We start from the raw sequence: 23,598 nt of genomic DNA, 5'->3' as shown, positions 1-23,598 counted from the left end.
AGAACTGAGTCTCTACAGAGCTAGAAAGGCCAGAGAAATGTCATTCAAAAACCCAAGGGACAGCTGGAATCACCATTCCTGGAAACAATAGGCAGACAGACTGGGGAACGTAGGGGGATTAAAATGGAAGCGATCTATGCAGCATCAGCAAGTTCAAAGCCAAACCAAAGGATATGAGATTTCAGTCCTCATCTAAGAACTTCATCACATTCTGGAAATGCATCTGGATGTCTCTGATGTAGGACGATGATAGGATGGGATGCTAGCAAGTAAATGACAGTCATCTCTAGCATTTTCAAGGCACTGGACATGTCCCAAGGATGGTCCTTAAACTCTTCGATTCTGTGATGACCTCTCCTTCACACAGAGAAGAGGTAGTAGAGGGAAGTCACACACTTCATGCAGTGAAGCATAAAAAGGATGTGAAGAAAAGGAGACAGTTATGGAAAGGCCATTAATTCCTAGAGACCTCACTAGCGACTCAATCAAGAAGAGGAGCCCAGAATCCCTCAAGGTTGTGCACGCCTGAGATCTGAGCACAGGATGGGGGAATAGAACACCAGGAAGCCCAGAAAGAGTTTTGTAAGAGAAGGAACTTTTGAATTGGGCTTTACAGAATGAACAAGAGTTCTCAGAAGAAAGAGAATGGGAATGGCACTCAGGTAGTGGGGCCACCATGAACAAATATTTGTTATTCAGTTTACTGAGTGCTGATTCTGCCTGAGGCATGGTGCTGGCAGCCACAAAGCTGGAAGACAAGACAGACTAGCTACAGTCTTCTTTAAAATTTTTTATTAGTTCTCTGAGAATTTTGTGCAATCTTCATTCACCCCTCTCCCAACTCCTCCCAGACCTCCCTCCCCCATTTAGAATGCCAGCAAATACCTTTCTGAGGATTAAATTTTCTTTGTGTTATTTTATTTTTTATCTACTTATTTTTTGAACAGATTTTTCTATGCTACCCAAAACTCATGATGATCCTCCTTCTCAAAGTCTTCAGTTCTGGGACAAGAGACTCAGGCCACCATGCCCAGCTCATCCTATTATTTATTCATTCCCTCATTCTGCCCTCCAGCTTATTCTTAACAAGGTCTTACTTTGTAGCTCAGGATGGCCTCAAATTCACAAACCTCCTGTCCCCAGCTTCTGAGTGTTGTGATTACATGTCTGTGCCACCACCCCTGGCCTATATCCCTACATGTTCCAGATACAGGACCCTGTCCTAAGATTGAGGATCGGGATGGAGGGGGCTCCACTTTTCTGTTTTGGATTAAATGGTTTGGAAAAATTGGTTGGTTTTGGAAAAGTTTGTGGTTCCAAAGAGTTTCCTTTTTATTTTAACAACATAATTTAAAAACAGTAAAATGCTTTAATAACTCACCCTTTTCAAGGGAAATTTTGACCTAGCCTTTTCCCTTAAGCTGATGTAGTGAGGAGTGTATGTCTCTTGCCCTGTGGAGTACAGCACTCTCAGGAAGGGAAAACACATTTAGCTTTAGAATCCAGAGCTAGAAGCATAAAGAGAAGTCCAGTAACTTTGGCTCTTGCCCAGCTCTTTCACTGGCTGCCTTGTGACCCCAGGCTGCCCTCCCACCTCTCTGAATCTCCATCCATCTGTCAGTAAGACAGAGCTAATATTGTCTGCTCACATCAACCTCCCTGGACCATTATAGAGCATTAATGAGCTAATACATTCAAAGGTACTTTGAGTTCTTTGTATAAAAGCTGTCATATAAATTACAGGCATTATAATTAATGTAATTTAAGAAAATGGCTACCCATAACACAGAGGGACAGGTTCACACGGATCACCGATCAGCTGTCACCAGGCCCTTGGGTCACCAAGGAGCCCACCTAATGGGATGGAATCAGTGCTGCTCATTGGAGAAAGTGTTTGGTTTTAGTTTCTTTCCAAGGAATTTAACTTAATTCTATACCCAATCTGAACCACACTTTAATTTTGTCTTTACTGAGAAAATATATCTATATATGAATAGACAAATCATAAAGTAATTCATTTCTAGCTGGGTGGTGGTGGCGCAAGCCTTTAATCCCAGCACTCAGGAGGCAGAGGCAGGCGGATCTCTGTGAGTTCGGGGCCAGCCTGGTCTCCAAAGCGAGTTCCAGGAAAGGCGCAAAGCTACACAGAGAAACCCTGTCTCGGGAAAAAAAAAATCATTTCTAAAACAAAGGCTCTTCAGCATAAAGACAAGCAGACAATAGACATGACTCAACTGTTATTTGGATTAAGCAAACACTCTTAGATGATATTATTACAGAGAGGAATACAAGATGTATGATGGCCCCAGGACAGGCTATATAGGCTAATCATGAGAAACTGATGAAATACTAGATTTTCAGACCATGAAGAAACAAAAAACAACAACAAAACCAGACTGACCAGATAGCTCAGTGGATAAAGTACTTGCCAAGTATGTTAGCATTAATTTGCCAAGTATGTTAGTATTAATTGTAAGTTAATATAATCTAGAATCACCTGGGAAGGGAGTGTCATGAGGGGTTGTGCAAATAGATTAGTGCCTGCGTGTAAGGCTGTGGAGGGTGGTCTTGATTAGTAGAAAGACCTAGCTTACTATGGGTGGTGCTATTCTCTGGGCAGTAGATCCTGGATTGGGTAAGAGTGGAGGAAGCAAGCCAAGTAGAAGCATGCTCTCATTAATTCCTTGGCTGTGGATGTGATAAGTCTAGGTGTTTGGGTTCCTGCCACCGGGACTCCCTCATAGTGATGGGCTGTGACCTGGAACCGTGCACCAAACAAACCCTTTCTCCCTTCATCGTTTTCCTCGGGGTATTTTGCCACAGTAACAGGAAGCAAGACCACGGCACTGTTCAAGAATGAGAACAGGAGTTCAGATCCCAAGAACCCAAATAAAGTTGAGCAGGCATGGTGGCACTGGGGACTTGGCGACAGGGAAGCTCCAGGACAAGCTGGCTAGTTAGACCAGCCTGAATTGGTGAGCTCCAGGTTCAGTGGGACAGTGCCTCAATGAACAGTGATTGAGAAAATCACTCGGGGTCAGCTTCCTACTTCCATAGCATGTGCACACATGTGTACAAACATGGACACACACACATACACACACACATACACACACACATACACACACACATACACACACACACACACACACACACACACACACACACACACACACACACACACTGAAAGCCTAAATCGCTTGAAATAATAAATTATAATTCTAGGAGGGTAACTAGAAAAACAAAATATGACTCAAAAAATATGGCCAATACTATATTTGTGAACAAACAGTAAGAAGTGTTGTGGGTATTAAACGCATAAGGACCATGGCATCTAGATTCATGGGACTCTTGCCCTGGTTCCACTGAAAATCACAGGGAAAACAACCCTTCCTTTTACTTCTCTATTAGGTCTAACTAGTCAGTGGCCATAAAGCTAATGTGACTGAATACTGTTGGGAGGGTGCTGCTGTGGGATGGTCTGTATGTCAAATTGCTCTGATTGGTCAACAAATAAAACACTGATTGGCCAGTGGCCAGGCAGGAAGTATAGGCGGGACTAACAGAGAGGAGAATAGAGAGAACAGGAAGGTGGAAGGAGACATTGCCAACCACTGCCATGACAAGCAGCATGTGAAGATGCCGGTAAGCCACGAGCCACGTGGCAAGGTATAGATTTATAGAAATGGATTAATTTAAGATGTAAGAACTAGATAGCTAGAAGCCTGAGCCATTAGGCCAAACAGTTTAAGCAATATAAGTCTGTGTTTACTTGGTTGGGTCTGAGCGGCTGTGGGACTGGCAGGTGACAGAGATTCGTCCTGACTGTGGGCCAGGCAGGAAAACTCTAGCTACAGGGTGCACAACTCATTCATCCTGGGCTCTCCTCTATGGGATGTGCCAAGCACCTCCCTAGTGATCAGACTTCACTGAACCACATTTTTTTTCTCGAAATGGCAGATTGCAACCTGCTCAGTTCACCAATTCCACTTGCTAACAATTTTAGCTGTTTTAAAAATAATCAAAAGCCTTAAGCAATCATGTCATGCCTTTAAAGTATTATATGACGATTCTAAACAGGAAGTGAACCCTGCCTGTAACCTGGCTGGAGTCTGGTGTGCTGGAATTGTTAAGGAGCATTCTGGGAGGAGGAAAGGGGACCCTGGAAGGGAGAGCAAGTGTTGAGAAAAAGAAGAGGAACCACAGAGAAATAACAGGAGATGGAAAAGAGACCCTTCTTCGAGGGCGTCAGAAACCAACCAGGACCTGCGATGCCATGTGTGTTTGGTCTGACATGCTTACACAGTGGGCGGTGGCAGGTCTCTGACGGGCAGGCAGAACCAGAGTCCTCACCCGTTTCTCTGTCCTGCAGAGGGGGGAGTGAGTCAGTGGCCAGTGTAGCACAAGGGACTATAACATCACTTCTCTAGGTGCCCTGTTGTCCTCAATTCCCTTCCTCTTATCCCCGCCCCAGGAACAAGAAAGATGTAGCCATCAGGGAGGAAGGCTACGTGGCACATTTTGGAAACAGCGAAATGGCAGGTTACATTTCTTCACCATCCTCTGCCTGCGCTGGTTTGTTGGTCAAATTGACACAGCTGGAGTCATCTGGGAAGAGGGAACCTCAATCGAGAAAACACCTCCTCCCCCAGCAGACTGGCCTGGAGGCAAATCCGTGAGGCGCTTTCTTAACTGATGATTGATGTGGGATGACCCAGCCTACTGTAGGCACCACCACCCCTGAGAAGGGGGTTCTAGGTTGTACAAAAAAGCGAGCAGAGCATGCCAGTAAGCAGCATTCCTCCACGGCCTCTGTATCAGTTCCTGCTTCTAGGTTGCCCTGACCTCCCTCCGCAATGGGTTGTGACACGGAAGTATAAGGCAAATGAACCCTGTCCTCAAGCTGCATTTGGTAAGAATGTCTGATCGCAGCAAGAGAGCGCTAACTAGGACACGACCTCAATGTGTTGGGCATGCTTTATCTTCTTTACTCTCATAACAATCCATGCCTTCAGCTTTGCTAACTGGCAATATTTCTCCCTTTACAGATGAATGGATTGAAGATCACATGATTAACAAGGTTAAAGCAGAATTTAAACATAGGCAGACTACACTCAGTACTCACACTGTTCTTGATAGCCAACTGTCTCTTTATATGACAAGACATACATGCACACATGCTACAAAACAGTTATGTAGAGCCTCTGTTCAGAGCAGTTCCATGTGGGTTATGGGATGTACTGTCAACCTCATTTTTTTCTGTTGCAAAATATTTGTTTAACTATGCAAAGACGTGCTGCATTTGTTTAACTATGTAAAGATGTGTTGCATCTGTTTAACTATGCAAAGACGTGCTGCATTTGTTTAACTATGTAAAGATGTGTTGCTGTTTCACCTTGCCTGCTTAAGGCACCTGATTGGTCTAATAAAAAGCTGAACGGCCAATAGCGAGGGAGGAGGTATAGGCAGAACTTCTGGGTAGGGAGAGTAAGGAGGAGGAGGACTTTAGGCTTGAAGAAAGAGAGAAAAAGGGACAGGGGCATGCCAGGGGTCAGCCAGCCAGACACGAAGGAAGCAGGGAAGTAGGACATTCAGAATGATATAAAGGTAAAAAAGCCCCCAAGGCAAAACACAGAAGACTAGAAACAGCTTAAATTAAGTTAAAAGAGCTACTGGGACAAGCCTAAGCTAAGGCCAAGCATTCATATTTAATAATAAGTCTCTGTGTCTTTATTTGGGAGCTGATTGGCAGCCCAAAGAAAATTCTAGCTACAATCACCTAACCTTTCAAAATTAGAAGCAAAAAGAGTATGTAATCACTTTCTAGAAGCACTTAGAGGTTGAAAATTTGCTTCCAATATGGACATTCAAAAATATATGCCACAGATTCTCAAATAGCACCAAGAGTATTAGAGACTCAGCAGTCTTCACAGGGGAAACTTGGTAACACATAATACTGAAAGGACCAAGCAGACACATAACAGGCTTCAGTCTTCTCTCAGAGACCAGGCCTCAATTTCAACTTCCTGAGACTTGAGCAAGCAGTTTCTGGGAGGGCCATGAACAAAAGACATAGTCCTTGCAGTAGCTCCCTTTCTACACATACTCTGACTGCCCAAGGTTCAGCCAGTTGTTTACTGTCTGAGACCCTTCACCAATTTAGAGTTACATGCACAAGTCAAGAACAGAGCCTGGGCTACTGATTCAGGCCCCACAGTAGGTGCTAGGCCTGCCAGCTTCCATGGCAGCTCAAGGACAAAGCCTGGGACTTGTCCAGGCCTGCCCCAAAATGGTAACTGTAACCTCTAACTAACCCTAGCCAATTAAAAGTTACTAACAGGATTGCCACTCGCATAAACCAATCCTGAGTCTGTTCCGATGAAGTCTGTAGACCCCAAGCCCCCATTGCTTTAAAAACCCTGCCCCATTGCTACTCGGGGTCGCTTCTGCTCTGCTGCTGCGTCAGATGGATGGAGAGTCCCGAGTTAACTCGTAACAATACAAAGACTCTTTGCTTTTGCATCGGATTAGGTCTCTTGGTGGTCTTTATGGGACCCTGGGTACAACAATACCAACATTCTTCTTAATAATATATGTCATTTGAAGGAACCATTCTACATCTAGGAATAAAGTCTACGAATGTAACTAATGATGTTTACAAAGAAAGAACAAGAAGGATGCTCACCAGGACAGTGCACATGATAATAAAAGACTGGAACACTTTAGGTGTCCAGTGGTAGAGATGGGACTAATGGCAGTGCACTTACTCAGCTGAGTGCCACACTGACCCAAACAAAGTATGGCAGGCTACATTTTTCAAGTTACAATTAACATGGACAGCTCCGTTAAGTGATTTTTTAAAATTGGTCATTAAAATCCTCAGAGAATGTAGATGTCTTGTTACTAAGGGTGTTCAAAACAGAAATGAAAGTAGAAACATTTCCAAGATGGTGTCTGCCAAATATTAATTACTCTGGAGACGGGATGGCAGAGACATGAGTATTTTCAACTTTGTGCATGTTCACATATTTGGACTACTAAAATTAACATACATGTATCTTACAATCAAAGTATTCTTTGGAGAAAATATTCAAGGCATCTTGATTGAGGTGAAAGTTGTTCATATTTTGTTAAGAAACAGCTACAAAAGAGCACTGGTGTTTTCTGCAGAGGGTATTTGTGTGTCTGCGTGTGTGTGTGTGTGTGTGTGTGTGTGTGTGTGTGTGTGTGTTGGAAGGAGAGCAGAAAAAGAAAACTTTCCACAAGGATTCATATTAAAATCCATGTGGTTCCGTCTCTCCACAGGCATTCTGTTTCCTTCCTACCACAATCTCTGTGTTCTAAACTCTAAGTGTGGACACACAAAAGATGTAGATGAGGATAAGAGCCGAGGCTGTGAAGGCTTTTCCTGTTCTACCAACAGTAGGATCACAGGAAAGGAGCAGAACTGATTTGTGGGTACATCTGGGATGCTGGTCACAGTCACACAGTTAAAACCATCCTTCACATGATGCTCCTACAAACAGAACATTCCCAAGACTGTCCTGGAAGCATTTGCATTCTCTCTCTTGGTCCTAGAGCAACTGAAGCTCAGAGGTATTCAATGACAATCCAAACCAAAGAAAAGCCCTATTTCAGAGTTCACGATATTGGGGGCTATGTTAAAGGAGCACTCTGACGGACTCCATTATCATGTATGAACTTTCAGTTGTAAGAATAAACCAAAACCTTTGCATTCCCAATTCATTGTGTTGGAAGGCAAAGAGTAGCAGAAGAAACGCTTCTTAAATACCTCTGCACAGTATGCCAGTCACTAGCAACAAGGAACTGGATGCTAGAAAAGGTTTTAGGAGAAAAGGAACAGAGAAGTGGGAGAAGACAAAGAAAGGCTGGAAGCACGATTATGCGATTTTAATGTTTGGGCCAAAGTACAAGACGAATAAAGTCTTATCCTTTATGTTCATTAATTCAGCGATTCAACAAACATCTGTGCACATCAGGTGTTTGAAGAGCCCTCGTTAGGCGCACACCATTGTCCAGCAGAGTGAGACACGGGCAAATGATGCTGTTTCAACCACAGGATGGGCTGTACGGATGTCTGGCCACTGTGTTAAGGGAATTCGACCGTCATGAGGGATGAGTGAGCTCTCCTAAAAAGGTTGTTCTATAAATAAGCAGGAACAGGGTTTACAAATGGAAAGAGGTGGGAAGGGGGCATGATGCATGTGAGAAGTGGGAAGAAATTCGATGTGGGAGTCATTGAAAGTCGGCTATGGAGAAAGGAGATAGGCAATCAACTAAGAACCCCTGAAGACCATTGGTACAGCATCTACCAGCATGTATACAACAGTCAAGAAGAGGCCTTCCAGATGTATTTTGAAAACAAGAAGCCAGCACAGAGGAGACCAAGTGAACAGGGATGAGCGTCAGTAAGCAGGCATCAGTGGGGAGAAGACATTGCTGACAGCAACACCAAAAGGCACCTCATAAAAGGTGCCCCTGGGGAAGGTGGGATTAGATGCCACCGATGTTCAGAATCTAAGAAAAAGCAATAAAAATGATCACATTTAAACTGACAGCAACTTTGTCATTAACAAGTTTAACCCAAACCTGTAACTGGGGATCCATTTTTTTGCCAGGGTGGAAGAAGAAAATGGTGTGTTTGGGTGGCAGGGCCCGAGCTCGGCTGAGCAGCCTGTGCCTGCTCCTGACATCCTTGCGGCCCGGCTGGGATAAATACAAACGGGGCTGTAGCATTTAACTATCGTTCTTTTCTAAACTGGGGAAGAAAGACGTCTGTGTGTCTCTTCCCCACAATTCTACATTCACTCCCTGGCCCCAGAAACCACTTGTCTCTCTAACCTTGGACGGATTCCCTAGAAGACAGCAGCTAGATAGAGAGGCAGCTTTCCTCTGTAAAGATAGTGGGGGTGGGGTGGGGTGGTTGGGTGGGGGGATCAGCCAACTGGACCTTGGCGTCTGATGGATTCAGATTAAAGTCTGAGGTCACTTCCTAGTTGTATGCCCTTAACTCGTTAATGATACCTTAGTTCTTACTACCCTAACAAGCTACTCACAGGACTGCATAAAACGATACATGAATGGGGCTAGGCATGGGAAACTTACTCCTCATAGGTAAGACCCACCCGACTCTGCCACTTCCAAGTTCAAGTCCCAACTGAGCCATTTCCTGAGTGAGCCTTGGCAATTCATCTGATTTCTCCAGTTTCTGTTTCTATTGAAGACGGAGGTGTCTGAGGACTCTTCCAGCCTGAGGACTCTGTGTCACTGTGGAGACAGAGGTTTCGTTCCAAGCTGTCTTATACCCGTGCGTCAGCCAGCTGGAGTTTCTGTGTCTCGAAGCCTACGCTGCAGGCTCTCTTAGCTTCCTCTGCAGAAGCTGTGGACAGCTGTCTTAAGTGTCTTTTCTGTAGAGTGCTAAAACACTCTGACAAAAGCAACTTAAGGGAGAGGGGTGTATTCTGTCTTACAAACGAGAAGTACAGTCCAACATTGGGGGAGGAGTGAAGGCAGCAGGAACCTGAAGCAGTTAGTCCCATTGAATTCACAATCAGGAAGCAAAAGGCAATGGATGCCCACTGCTTCTCAGTTCCCTTTCTCTATTTAACTATTCCGGGATCCCAGCCAGGGAATGGTGCCACCCATAATGGCCGGGTCTTCCCTCATCAACCAAGGCAACCAAGATAACCCCCAATAGCTGGCCCAGGGGCACATCTTCTAGGTGATTCTAGATTCTGTAAAGATGACAACACTAACCATCATACTGTCACACACCAGGACGTAATAATCTGAATCACAGAGTACACCCTCATGTCCTGGCTAGTCTTGTGTCAACTTGACATACAAACTAGAGTTATCTGAAAAGAGGCAACCTCAATTGAGTAAAAGCCTCCCTAAGATCAGGCTGTAGGGCTTTTCCTTAATTAGTGATTGATGGTGGAGGGCCCAGCGCATTGTGCGTGGTGTCATCCTTGCTTGGGCTGGTGGTCTTAGGTTTCAAGAAGAAAGCAGTCTAAGGAAGCCAGTAAGCAACACCCCTCCAGGGCCTCTGCATCAGCTCCTGCCTCTAAGTCCCTGCCCTGTTTGCGTTCCTGTCCTGACTTCCCTCAATGATGGACTATATGTGGAAGTGTAAGTCAAATAATCCTTTGCCTCCCAGCTTGCTTTTAGTCACGATGTTTCATCACAGCACCAGAAACCCTAACTAGGACACTTCACAACAACCGTGAAGTAATATTTTTATTATTGCCCATTTTGCCAAAGAAGGGTCCCAAGAGTCAGGAGGTTAAACAATTTATCAAAAACAGTAAATGTAAAACTAGGTGTCCTCTACTGCTTATAACTTCAACAAGCATCTCACTTTTCCATCCTTGGGCTGTTCCTAGCTTCAACTCAATCTTGTGGGCTATAGTAGCTCATCTCATAAATTAATCCAAATTAATAACTTTTTATGTTACACCTGCCCTGTGGCATAGGGACATACTAATGAGGGCCTGCCATTTCTGAACCAACAGTGAACTCATTAGGGATTCTTAGGCCTTGGAGCTGGTGGGTCAGGATGAGAGTCAAGATGAGCAGGACTGAGGTCCATCTTTCAAATATGTTCACTATTAGCATCTGGCCAAACAGCTACTCAACTTCCAAGTGAAGGTGCTGATGAAGTTACAGCTTTTCGGAAGCTCAAAAGCCCATGAGCAACTCTTTAAGTCACACTTTATAGTCACACAGCCCCATGTTTACCCAATGAGCAGACTTGTGCAGATCACTTAGCTCCTTCTGAGCTTTATTTATTATTACATTTATTTATTTATGGTGTATATATGTGTGTACATGCGTGTTCCAGGGTGCATGTGTGGAAGTCAGGTGACAATTTGTGAAGGTCAGCTCTCTCCCTCTACCATGTGGGACCTAGAAATAGAACCGAGGTCCTTACACTTGGTGACAAGGTGGCCTCACCTGCTAAGCCATCTCACTAGACCCTTTGAATTTTCTAATCTACTAAAGGACCTTGGAGAAGTTATCTGTAAAATGGGAATAACTTTAGCAAACAGGTGTAGAGTGCCTGGCCTGTCACTGAACCAGATTAACCCAATGATTTAAAAAAAAAAAAAAATGGAGCATGAGAGAAGGCAATGTTGTTTGCAAAGATTAGGATAGTGGAGAGGAAACACAAAAATCAGTCAGAGGTCATTGGACTTGTATGACCCAAGCTGGTGAGAGTTGACTGTCCTACTGTAGTTGACCTCTACCTGGCAGAAAGGGCTGAAAGCGCCCTTTCCAGGGGAGAGGTTCCTGCCTGAGTCAAGTGGCAGAGTAATCACACACCATCTCTCACCCTCTGAGCACCCTGAGTTGCCCTGGTAACAGTGAGCTATTCTCAGCCTTCTCTATGGGAACCCAGCTTCTCTACCCATTTCCCATGGGCTCCCGTTGGTCTCTTGTTCTACACCCCTTATTGAGACCTCTCCCCCCTGCCTCACTAGATCAGGGTGGGGGTTAGAGGGATGAGAGGGAAAAGGAACTGACGTGCAGCTAGGCTTTAGCTTTTTATTTCCTTATCATTTTATTTCCTTAGTTACGGCACATTTCCATTTATGGAGTACTTTCCCTTATAAAAATCTCCAAGTGTTTATTTCTAATCTACTAAATAATTCCTCTGACCTCTTCTTGTTTTTACCCTTTAAATATCTGTTGATGGTTCACTCACCACATTCCCCATTCCATTATTAATGGCCCACAAAACTCACTACCAGCAATCATTTACTGATTAATCTGCACAGCAATCCAGAAAGACAGGTAGTATTAATCCTTAGTTCTGCAGAGAGAAACCAAGGGGGAAAGAGGTGAATTCAGACGCCCAAGGTCAGTAGCTCCACAAGATTATAACCAGGACCTAATCTGTCTGTATTTCTGTGAACATCTCTCCCAGGGTGTGCCCTTCCTGGAAAATAAAACAAAACCCCCCAAAAGTTAGATCCATACCTAACTTTAGCTGCAAAGAGGTCACTGATAAGAGTGGCTAAAATGGAGGCTGGAGAGATAGCACAGTGGTTAGACATGTACACTACTCTTACAGAGAGGACCTGTGTTCTCAGCACTAAAGCTGGACAGTTCACAAAAGCCTGCAACTCCCTCTCCGGCGAAGTTGACACCTCTGACCTTGGACAATGCATACACACACACACACACACACACACACACACACACACACACACACAGAGAGAGAGAGAGAGAGAGAGAGAGAGAGTGCCTTTAAAAAGAGTAGCTATAATGAAAAGATAATACTTGAAAGAAAAGTTTACTAAGGAAATAAAAAGTAAAAAAATTTGAATTACACCCAACTCTGCCACAGTGAGACTAAAACTCCTCATAACTTCTTTGCATCTCTGTCATCTATAAAAATGAAGTAACTGTGCTAAGTGACTTCTAAAATATCTGTCTGCTTTAAATAAGACTGAGCACCTACTGAAAGGGCAGAGAACTTAAAAGCTCCCAAATCCAATGCCAAGACCATAACAGACTGGTGCATCATCATGCATCGCTAATGAAGCCTGGCCACCACTGCAGAGCATGATGCCGCTCAGCAGCAGAAACAGACAACTGGACAGCACTGCCTTGAGACTTCAGCTCATAAGTAGGCTTTTACCCTTAGAAATACGTCAGTGGAAACAAAAAGACATACACATCAGAAAATAGACATTTCAGTTCCTGCTGCCAAAGGCGGTACTTCTATCTGTTTAAATGTTTGTTTGTAAATATATGTCTTACCAAAGAAAAGTATAACCAATATGGTATGTTGTCCCTAAAAGGGATAAATATGGAAATTACACAAAAAGGTTTACTCTTACCAATACATAGTAACAAATGGAAGTAGCCAAGAATGACGGAGATTTGTACTCTGATGTCAATGACGTTCAAGTGGACAGGCATACACGAACACAAGAAAAAGCAAAACTGTTCATAGCTAAGCTTATTGTTTATTAATATATTTTAAACATTTCAATGAGCATTATTTGCCAATTAACACACATCTTTATCACCTCTAATCAACAACTTAAAACTTTCCCATACCTTGCTTTAGTTTGATAAATAAATAAAGTTTCTGCCTAACTCTCCTAAGTCATTGTCATTGGCTCACATACTATTCATGACATCATTATTCTGGAATGATTTTTTTTTTTTTTGGTTTGTATCTATATAATTCTTTAGTGTCTTCAGAAATGCTTTAACCTTGTTTTTTATTTTACTTATAATTTGTATTTCCTTTATGACACTGGGACTGACATCAGCAGCCTGAAGATGAACAGGTGGTAGGCAAGTACTCTACCACTGAGCTGCACCCCAGCGCTAAATCTCTCTTCTCATACAGGTGTAAATACCTCCAGGGCGGCCTTGCCATGCCAATATCTGGCAGCTGCCCTCCCAGGACCCAGTGTTTTGCTGAATTATTGACCTATGGGTCCATCCCCTGTGTTCAGGAAAGTCTAATGTTCTGTTTCCAGAGTTTGATGTCTGGGGAGTCCTGACCAGGGTGCAGGACACTGGGGAAAGCTGCTTCTGGGCAGTACAGAGCTCAGGAGGGCCTGGGGAAAGCTGCTTCCAGGCATTACAGAGCTTAGGAGGGCCTGGGGAAAGCTGCTTCCGGGCAGTACAGAGCTCAGGAGGGCCTGGGCTTCCTGGAGGGACTTTCACATCCTCTCTGTTACTTAGAAGTATTCTCTTACTGCTAGGTCATTTGTACATCTGTGATCATAATACCTTGGAAAGACTAGAGCCAATGAATTAAGAATATGATTCTAGGCCTTGTGCGTGCCAATGAATGTCCTCATTAAAGCAGGATGAGGGAGGGAGAGGAGCTGGGTTTCAAAGCCTCCCATCTCTCTGCCCCAGAGCTGCTGAGGCCAGGCACTGTAAGGATGCACAGTAAAATTAAATATCTAAAAATTCATCTTTAATTAACAAAATTGGATTAAAGCTAGACACCACGGCATATCATACAAGAAACGGCTGAGCTGGCTTCCAAGCACTCTAATTCAATTAGGACGCAGTGAGTGGCACTCGGACCGGGAAAGGTTAATTGGGGCCGCCGGAACGCAATCATTCCTTACCTAACCAGTCATTAAACTTCTTAACCTCTGAGGGCAGTCCCAGCTCGGTGAAATCGCCTGTGTGGAGAAGGATGTCCCCATAAGGCATCTGGATACCATCTGTTCTGGAGTGTGTGTCTGAGATGCAGACAAACCGCGTGTGGCCCGCTGGTTTTGGAGTGTCATATGGGATGGGGTCGACCCTAAAGTAGACATAACAGATCCCGTAACAGTTAAACATGTTAGAACCCTCGTGATAGTCATCACACATACATATCGACTGTCATCGCGTGCACACAACACACCCAAACAATCCAGCCTAAGGACAGAAGGACCCCAGGTAGAAAGGGACACCTGGGGAATGTGAGAAAGACAGCACTCCTCGGGTACAGTCTCACTAGGAAAACTCACAAGGTGTTACTTACCTGGTAGGAAAATTAAGAGGAAAGAGTCAGAAAAGGCCCAAGCAACTGACAGTGATTAACACTGAAGTTTTGCAATATTGCGCCCCAACTGAGGAAGCGAAATTATGCCTTTTCTCTCTCACCAGGTTTCCACTCATCCCACCACTCATTAGGAAGTGGATATCTCATTTATTCCTTCTTAAACATGCATAGCTTAAGCAATGAGCTAATTTTCAGAAAGCAGCCTGCACATGCTCCGTCAGCTGAGATGCAGAGACAGCCCTTTACGTTCAGTTTCCTTTCCACACTCATTCAACACCTGAGTCTGCGGAGTTGTGCTAAAAGCCTTACTGATCAAGTTGTGGGGAGGCAAAGGAATGCAGCTAACAGGCCTTTAACAAAATGCAGACATACTAGAAGAGCTTTGTCAAGTTCATCTTTACCACCAGGAATTACCGGTAGCCCAGGTTACACCTTAGGTTACAAGGCATGCTCAGATACCTTGGGCAAAGAGTCTCTGTAGTACAAACAGCATGTCTTCTAATGGATCTGTATGTGTCTGTGTATGCATCAATACATGTATTGTTTCAGAGACCTAAGCACTGTGAAATTACATGAGGGCCATAAGAACCAAAAGGCAAAGTGATCAACCCGAAGCAAAGAAAATGAAAGAGAACACTTTTGTTTAATTGAGTGTAACAAAGTGTGCTAAATAAACTTGGTAAAGAAATGCAAATCTGACTCTCAGAGCAAACAGTTTTAATTATTTAAGAGGTCTGTCCCCCATGTTCAAGATGGTTTAACTGTATCAACTCTCCGCCGACAGCTCCCTTTAATTTCTCTGTACCCGTGTGCACTTATTGCTGGACTCCAGAGGGAAAGCAGCAGTTATAAAGGCGAAGAGAAGGTCACCAGAGAGGCAGCTAGGCACTGCGGGGGCTGGCATGTAAAACGTTAAATAAGGAACCCCGTGTTTTACATCACAGCCCCACCCTGGATAGCCGGCAAGCATCGGATAACACGGGAAAACACATGCCAACTTCTGAAGCAGAATGCCTCTGCAGGGTTTGTTTAATGTCTTTCTCTGTCTTTTTTAAAGAAACAATCTATTTAACAAGGTAATTGCAGTAAGAAAATAAAGACATTCGTATGCAGCCTGGAGAGTCCTTAAATTTCTTCCATGTGAGCTTAATCTTTTCATCTTTGTCAAAGAAGCAAAGTAAAGAAGAAGAAGGAGACTAAGAAGAGAGGAGAGTGAGAAGGCGTCAGGAGCCGGGACACGGTTATCCAAGTCAGTCTAATTAGAAACCCCAGATAAAGTTTAACTTGTACAAAATACATCCACAAAGGCTGTATTTTTCCTATAAAGGCTATAAGTGAATATGCCGCTACCACGGAGAAAGTTTACTAGCCCACAGATCTCACCAGTAGCCTGTGAGCCCTTTCTATTATATTCAATGATGCTTTATCTTTTAACATAGGAATGTATTCAGTCTTCTTCGCTCACTGAAATTCTTCCACTCAGGCTCAGTGGTTGCCATCTTATCAACAACTCCTATCTGCTGAAAGTAGCTCTTCCAGAGAATGGGTGAGTGTTCCACTTGTTAGCTGACTGTGTTACCCTCTAAAAGGGACAGGTATGGCTCCTAGACAGAAAATTCAGCTGCTCATACTAATGGGACTACTGCATTCAGACCCAATGGACCAACATTTGAAGGAGACTTTACTATTGGATCGTTAAGAATAAGAACAAATTAAATGTTGTGAGTATGCACAGGGGTGTGTGCACATGTCTTTCTTTTCCAGTGTTTAACCAACTAATATAACACAGACACGGCCCTAGTCTGTAATTCTGTCAAGATACAGGCAAGGCTACTGCATCCAAATACTTGGAAGTCCATCCACTTCAGTCTATCAGAGGGTCATCAAAGTCATCCTTTTGAACTAGGTAGACAGAAAGTAGTAGCACATGCCACTGTGAACAGACCCCTTCAGTCTACGAACTGGCAAGCACAACCACACCCAATCACACCAATGCACAGAACGTTTTTGCCATCTCAAGTGTATGTTGGACAGCGAACTTTGAGAAACCATGGGAAATGTCACTCACTTTTTAAGTCACTTCCACCTTCTCCTGCACCCTCCCACATCTTCCAGAGACACATGTACATGCCCAGAATTAATGCATGGAATCCATGGTAATAAAAATGGGGGTGGGGACAAGAAAAAGAGAAAATTCCTCACCTCCACTGTGAGCCAGAAAGAGATGAAGTGGCCAGACCAGACAGACAGACAGACATGCAGAGACACCTCACTCATGGACGTTATGGGCATGATATTATCAAAGAAAACAGCACACATTTGGGAGATACATAGAAGAACGATTGAAGAAGGGAGTTGGAGTAGTGGGAAAGATAAAAACAAACACAAACTCTCTGACCTTGAGACACTCAGGCCCTTTCCCACAGCATAAAGTTTGAAGCAGGAGATGGCTGCAGAAGACAAGACAGGGCACCACGCCACAGCCACACCCTAGAACACCTTGATAAATATCACCTGGGAGCCAGCGGAAGGAAGGTATCTCCACCCACAGACTCCAAAGTCAACACTAAGATGTCTGGGACAGTAGCTAAGTTTCAGTGAAGACAATTAAGGTTGAGACAACCCTGAGGGAAACTAGTACTTCCCAACTGGGCATCTGCTAAATACCTCGAAAAGGCAAGTCAAGACAGACAGATGCTTTTGCTACAGGGAACATCCAAGGGGAACTCTGCAGGAGGTGGATCTACCTGCTCACCTGTGGGAAGTCTCATATTCCGTTTTCCTCTGTACTCAATAGCTTTGACACTTACTGCTTGTGCTACTGACTTCTCAGATGACCCAACGTTTTCCCTAGAGCATCATGTCAAGTATCCTAGGAAGAGTATTTTACCAAGGCCATAGAAGCCCCAGGGCCAGATTCAAATACCAGAGTGAGATTTGCACATACTTCTGAGTACTCCAGGGGGAAACAAGTTGACATAGAGAGATGAAAAACAAAACAACAACACAGTATCATAAAACCCCAAAGCAGGCAATACCTTATGGAAGTGTCTGACTCAATACTTTATACAATGCTTAAATACTCTCTGCTCATTCCCTGCCTAGCTAACATAAATTTCCATCCCAAAGTGTGCCGAGAAAGGAAGCTCTCAAGCCCCGTCTTTTCTCCCAGTGCCAGGGGTTGCCGAAGTTCTAGTCATTAGATAGTTTTGGTTCCACTCAGCCAAACAACAGCAGTTCTACCTATAGATTTGCGCTGCTCTTAACTTTGCTCATAGAAGCTCCTTTTGCAGCGGATGGTGGTTAAACAGAGACTCATAACTGGTTAATGTGCTGGGTAGAGATAACTTGGGGCCAGACTGCAGATGGGTTGTCTCCATTGAGCCCTCACCATCCAAGGCTCAGGGAACTTCAAGGTAGAGGAAGCTTAAAGAATCTAAGAACAGCCGGGCAGTGGTGGCGCACGCCTTTAATCCCAGTACTCAGGAGGCAGAAGCAGGCACATCTCTGTGAGTTTGAGGCCAGCCTGGTCTCCAAAGCAAGTTCCAGGAAAGGCGCAAAGCTACACAGAGAAACCCTGTCTCAAAAAACAAAACAAAACAAGCAAACAAAAAAAAAGAATCTAAGAATAAGCAGACTGTCCAGAGAGCTGTGACATGGTGACTTCCAGACATGACATGGCTGTTCCACATACTATCTCACAGCAGCCAGGACTATGGCTTACCATACAAGACCTGTCTAAGATCAAACCAGTTAAAATTCTAGCACGGATGGCAGAGGCCTTCCCCTGCTGGTGGAGCTCTTGGCAATTTATGGCTGCTGAAGAAGAAAGAGTCACCCTCCTTTGGAGATGTGGCCACTGGTAGGTTGTTTACACTTCTGTGAAAGAGCAGACATCTATGTGCATATGGGAAGCACTAATGGGACTCAGGAGGTTATTAATAACAAAAAATAAAAATAAAAAAGGACAGTAAGCTGAAAGGGGAGGGGTGAAGGCACTGAAGTAGTATTGGATAGATATGTCCAATATCCATGGTATAAGTGTACGGCATGTTCAGAGAATAAAAACATATTTAACTCCCCCCACAAAAGATTGTAGCTCCAGATTCTGCATCTCTAAGGAAAGCAAGCATGGCTTGGGGATGTTATTGAAGTGCAGTTCTAACTGAGTCATTTACTTTGGGTGAGTTTCTTAACTCCTTAGCTTTGTTTCTTCCCATCTATAAAATGAGAATAGCAGTGCCTAATCTGCTGTGCTGCTGTGAAGATATAAACTGTCAAGTATAGGGGATCACAAACACATGCTCTGAAGTCGGAAGCAGAATAAGGAGGGTAAAGTAAGTGTGGCTACAGAGCCAGACTGCGGGGCTCTGAATCCCACTTCACAGGTATGAGAGTGCGTGTCAGTCGGCGGCGGTCAAAGAGGCCAGGTATCTGGAATGAATAACTTTAAATGGGGACAAGTTTCCTTTCACTCACAGCCACAGGGGCTTCAGTGTGGTGGTATTGTGTTCCCCAAAATATTGTGTACCCTAATAAACTTATCTGGGGTCAGAGAACATAAAAGCCACTAGATACTTAGGATAGGCAGTGGTAGCACATGCCTTTAATCCTAGCATTCCAGAGGCAGAAATCCATGTGTTCAAGGATACAGCCAAGCATGGTGACTCACGCCTTTAATCCCAGAAAGCGAGCCTTTAATCCCAGGGAGTGGTGGTAGAAGGCAGAAAGGTATATAAGGTGTGAGGACCAGAAACTAGAAGCATTTGGCTGGTTAAGCTTTTAGGTTTTGAGCAGCACAGTTCAGCTGAGAGCCATTCGGATATGAGGACATAAAGGCTTCCAGTCTGAGGAAACAAGATCAGCTGAGCAGTTGGCCAGGTGACGTTAGCTGTGGCTTGTTCTGTCTCTCTAGTCTCCCAGGGTTCACCCCAATACTTGGCTCCGGGTTTGTTTTATTAATAAGAACTTTTAAGATTCCTGCTACACTTCAGTTCACCGTCCTGTTGCTTTGGGCTTGTGATAAGGTCTTGGCAGGGAGTACTCGGTGGACCAAAGCTTCTCTCATCATGGTAACTCACAGTGACAGAGAGAAGGGTATAGGTCTCACTACTTCAAGGACATGCCTCCCATGGCCTCACTTCCTTCCACTAGAATGCATCTTCTCTTCCCAACAGCACCACAGGCTGGCAGCCTAACCTTGAACAAACCAAATGGCCTTTGGGACATTTCAGATTCAAACCATACATGGTGTAAAAAATCACAATAAGTGGCTTAACCCTTTGCTTGGTTCCTTCATCTAGAAAAAAAGAATATAATAGTGCCTACTACCACACATATGTACATATGTACACAATATGCACACACACACGAAAATAAAAAGATCTCTCTCACACACAACATGTAACACAATAATGGACACAGAATCCACCCTGAAAACTTATTTCCTCATGGCCCTGCTTCTTGGTCCTCATTCGTCATTCTAAAATAATAAGAGAGTAAGAATCCAGTCACTTTTCCACACAACAGTTCCCCAAATATTTGAAAACATCTCCTATGATCCCCTGTAATCCTTACTCTGGTTGAGTGGGCAGTTTATCCAGGTTTCCTGTGTGTGCCAGGGGACCTGACGCAGTCACCTCAGAACCCTGGTGAGCTCATCCTAGGTACAAATACACGGGTTGGAACCACTTCATTTGTAGTGTAAAATTCATGGCCCGTGTGAGTAGACAGAACAAGGAGCCATTTCTGAAAAGCAAGTGCTACTCCAGGCCATGAAATGGTCCGAGTCATCATCTCAAACTCATTTCCAATTAATTCTCCATTTTGTTTTGTATGTATGAGTGTTTTGCCTTTGTATATGTTTGTATACCACATGTCTGTCTATTGCCTATTGAGGCCAAAAAAAGAAGTCAAATCCTCAGGAGCTGGAGTTACGGGCAGTTGTGAACCACCATGTGGGTGCTGGGAACAGAACCTAGGTCCCCTGTAAGAGCAGCAGATGCTCTTACTCCTTGAGCATCCCTCCAGCCCCTACCCATTCTGGGCCAAGTCTCAAATGTTATTTCTGAAGCTTAACCAAATGCTGTACATTCAAGCAAATGGAGTATTCCATTATTTCGCACTGACGCACTGGTGGTTTTTAACCAACCCCTCAAAACCAAATACCACTGTTTCCATTATAGTCTTCTGGCCATTTCTGTTTTTTCTCCTAATAACTAATTCATACAGTATTGCAAGCCTCATTGATGAATCTTTAGGAAAAGTCCTTACCACATGGTACGAATTTATTCTTTAGACCATGAGCACAGTAAGACCCTTGCATATACAATTAGCTTCTCATCAGTGTGAGAGTAGAGTGTCACCTGTATCAAGCATTTTAACAGGATCTCGATGTATTTATCATCCTCTGTTCCACTCCAAGCTTATGCAATGTGCTGATTTTATCTTCAAAAACGTTCCGATGTGACATTAAAGTTTTCATTTTTAACATAAAATATTTCAGATACCATGAAAGCTAAATTTATACATGTGCCATTATGTCACCAGAACTAGAGACATTCTGCTTGATAAAGAGTAATGCAAAACCTACAAGCACAACAATAAAATACGTAAGGGTTAGGGCTGGAAAGATGGCTCAGCAGTTAAGAACACTGGCTGCTCTTCTAGAGGACCCAGGTTCAATTCCAAGCACCCACATGGCAGCTCACAGTTACCTGTAACTCTAGTTCCAGAGGCTCCAGGTGCCTTCTTCTGGCCTCCTTGGACACCAGACATGCACATGGTGCCCAGATATACATAGAAACAAAACACCCATACACATGAAAATAATTTAAAAACAAACAAACAAGGGCTAGGCTAGGAATCACAGCGCTGCTATGCAGGAAAAGAACTCAGCTTGACCAGGCCTGTATCTTCTGCAAGAATCTGCCTCCTCACTTGCCTTCTTCACTTTTACTGTTAAATTGTTTTTAATATTTTTATTTTATAATTAATTTAATTTTACATATCAGTCACGGATTCCCCTGTCTTCCCTCCTCCCACCACCCAGGTCTTCCCCCCAATCCACCCCCCATTCCCACCTCCTCCAGGGCAAGGACTCCCCTGGGGATTCAGCCCAGCCTGATAGATCCAGTTGAGGCAGGTCCAGTCCCCTCCTCCCTACACCAAGGCTGAGCAAAATGTCTCAGCATAGGCCCCAGGCTCCAAACAGCCAGCTCATGCACCAAGGACAGGTCCCGATCCCACTGCCTGGGAGCCTCCTAAACAGTTAAAGCTAATCAACTATCTCACTTATCCGGAGGGCCATTAAATTTTTTAAGAGTCTTACAGTTCTCACAAAAATTTACTTTTAGTTTGTACCTGAAGAGTATTATCTATGATGTCATGTTTGCCATGTGTTTTAATTACACATTAAAATAAATTAAATTTTTATCTAAGATTTATTCACTCTAACACGTTTCGCCCAACACCAATAATAACGTAGCTCACACTTTGGGAAACACTGATTGGTGTAAAGTGACTGCCGTCCCCTGAGGAATCAGAACCAGAGCTAATATCCAGGTCTGGGATCTTGAAATTCACGTCTCTCTTCATCCACTTAGTTTTGGAAGTTATCTGAACCTGAAGAATATAGTGATTTTAAAATGATGAAATGTGGGCCAGTGAGATGCTCAGGTGAAGGTGCTTGCTGGTGGGCCTGCCAACTAGAATTCAATCCATGAGGCCCACATCATAGGGGAGAACTGACTCCTGAAAGCCGTCCTCTGACCTCCACATATACACACATACTACACACACACACACACACACACACCATATTACACAATAACTAAAGAAAGAAAGAAAATATAATAAAAAATTAATAAAATGCCCGTAATTCAATCCCCAAACTCTGTCAGCCAATAATATTTGAAGAGACCCTCAATTCTAATGAAATGTACCATCATATCAAGTCTCTCAAAATCTTAACATGCATATTGTAGTGCACCAAGGGAAGAAACAACATCAAAGTTTGATTTTTAAAATATTACTGGACATTAGTGGCCTTCATTTGTGAAGATTTTAAATCACAAGCACAAACTTGTGGTTTTAATGTGGGTCTCTGGAGAGGGGCTAATTCCATTGGCGAGCCTTGAAATGAGCCCAGACCAGAGATGCCTACCTACTCTTACTACATTTGGCCTGTGAGAACCTGGGCAGTCCCCTCCTCCTCCTTTCCTTGTGTATAGAGAGAGGGCCAGCTCCAACAGCTACAGGGTTCCAGAAAAAGAATTCAGCATCTTCTACTTCTCTCCCTCCCGACCCTCGCCCCATCACTCTGTCCCTCTCTCTCTCAAACAGGGTCTAATGTAACCCGGGCCACCCTTGACTGTGGTGTGTAGGCACAGTTAGTGCTGAATCTTAACCCTCTTTCCTCTTCCTCCCCAGTGCTAGGATTGTGGGCAAGTGCCATCATGCCTGGGCGTTAAAGGTCTCTTCCTTGTTTCAACTTCACACTCCGCTTCCCTGGCAAAGTTCTCTGCAGTCCAGATCCACCCAGAACTAGCGAGGCTTTGGAGAAGAACAATGAAATGGTAACTCCAGTCTCCAGGCAGAGCGTCTGGAAGTATTTGCTGCGAAAGGGAACAAAGGGGCCAGAATTCCAGATGCCACACAAAACCAAACGAAAAGCTGTCCAATCCAACTAACGTGCTTCCAAAACGATCTGTTCTCTTTTTTTCCTGAAACTACAAGCTGGTGAAGTTTTCCTGCTTTGGCCACCACACCCCAGAACCTCCGCAGAGCTGAAGGAGTGTGCAGGACAGAACCAGGTGTATAAATACATGCCCATTTGCTCTGCGGGCCGCGCTTCCCTGTAACTGCTGAAGCGCTGTATCAACACTGTTCTATCACCAACTAATTACAGCGAACAAAGGCCACTGCACTGCACGAGTGCAGGCCGCCTCTGTTTTCCTCTGAGTACAGAAGTACAGTGCCGACGCTCAGTGAATATTAAGTGGTTAACAATTTAAATCGCAGAGCACTGCACGAGATGTGAATTC

At 44.0% G+C, this 23,598-nt stretch overlaps 1 protein-coding gene across 3 annotated transcripts in view; it reads right to left on the bottom strand.

Annotated features, from left to right (window-relative positions):
• Window positions 1–23,598, bottom strand: part of Mpped2 (metallophosphoesterase domain containing 2) — a 178,466-nt gene that overhangs the window by 111,818 nt on the left and 43,050 nt on the right. For 2 of the 3 annotated variants that reach the window (XM_052722630.1, XM_052722629.1), the window contains exon 3: window positions 14,130–14,311. The exons of the other annotated variant lie outside the window; for it this stretch is intronic. In XM_052722630.1, the coding sequence (XP_052578590.1) occupies window positions 14,130–14,311 (182 nt within the window). The remainder of the gene's footprint in view (window positions 1–14,129; window positions 14,312–23,598) is intronic. 3 annotated transcript variants of the gene reach the window in all.

The sequence above is a fragment of the Peromyscus californicus genome, unplaced genomic scaffold, assembly GCF_007827085.1.
Source record: "Peromyscus californicus insignis strain IS unplaced genomic scaffold, ASM782708v3 Scaffold_7__1_contigs__length_154581171, whole genome shotgun sequence".
Taxonomy (NCBI): domain Eukaryota; kingdom Metazoa; phylum Chordata; class Mammalia; order Rodentia; family Cricetidae; genus Peromyscus; species Peromyscus californicus.
The sequence above is the reverse complement of the archived record's forward strand: the minus strand, read 5'-3'. Positions and strand labels throughout refer to the sequence as shown.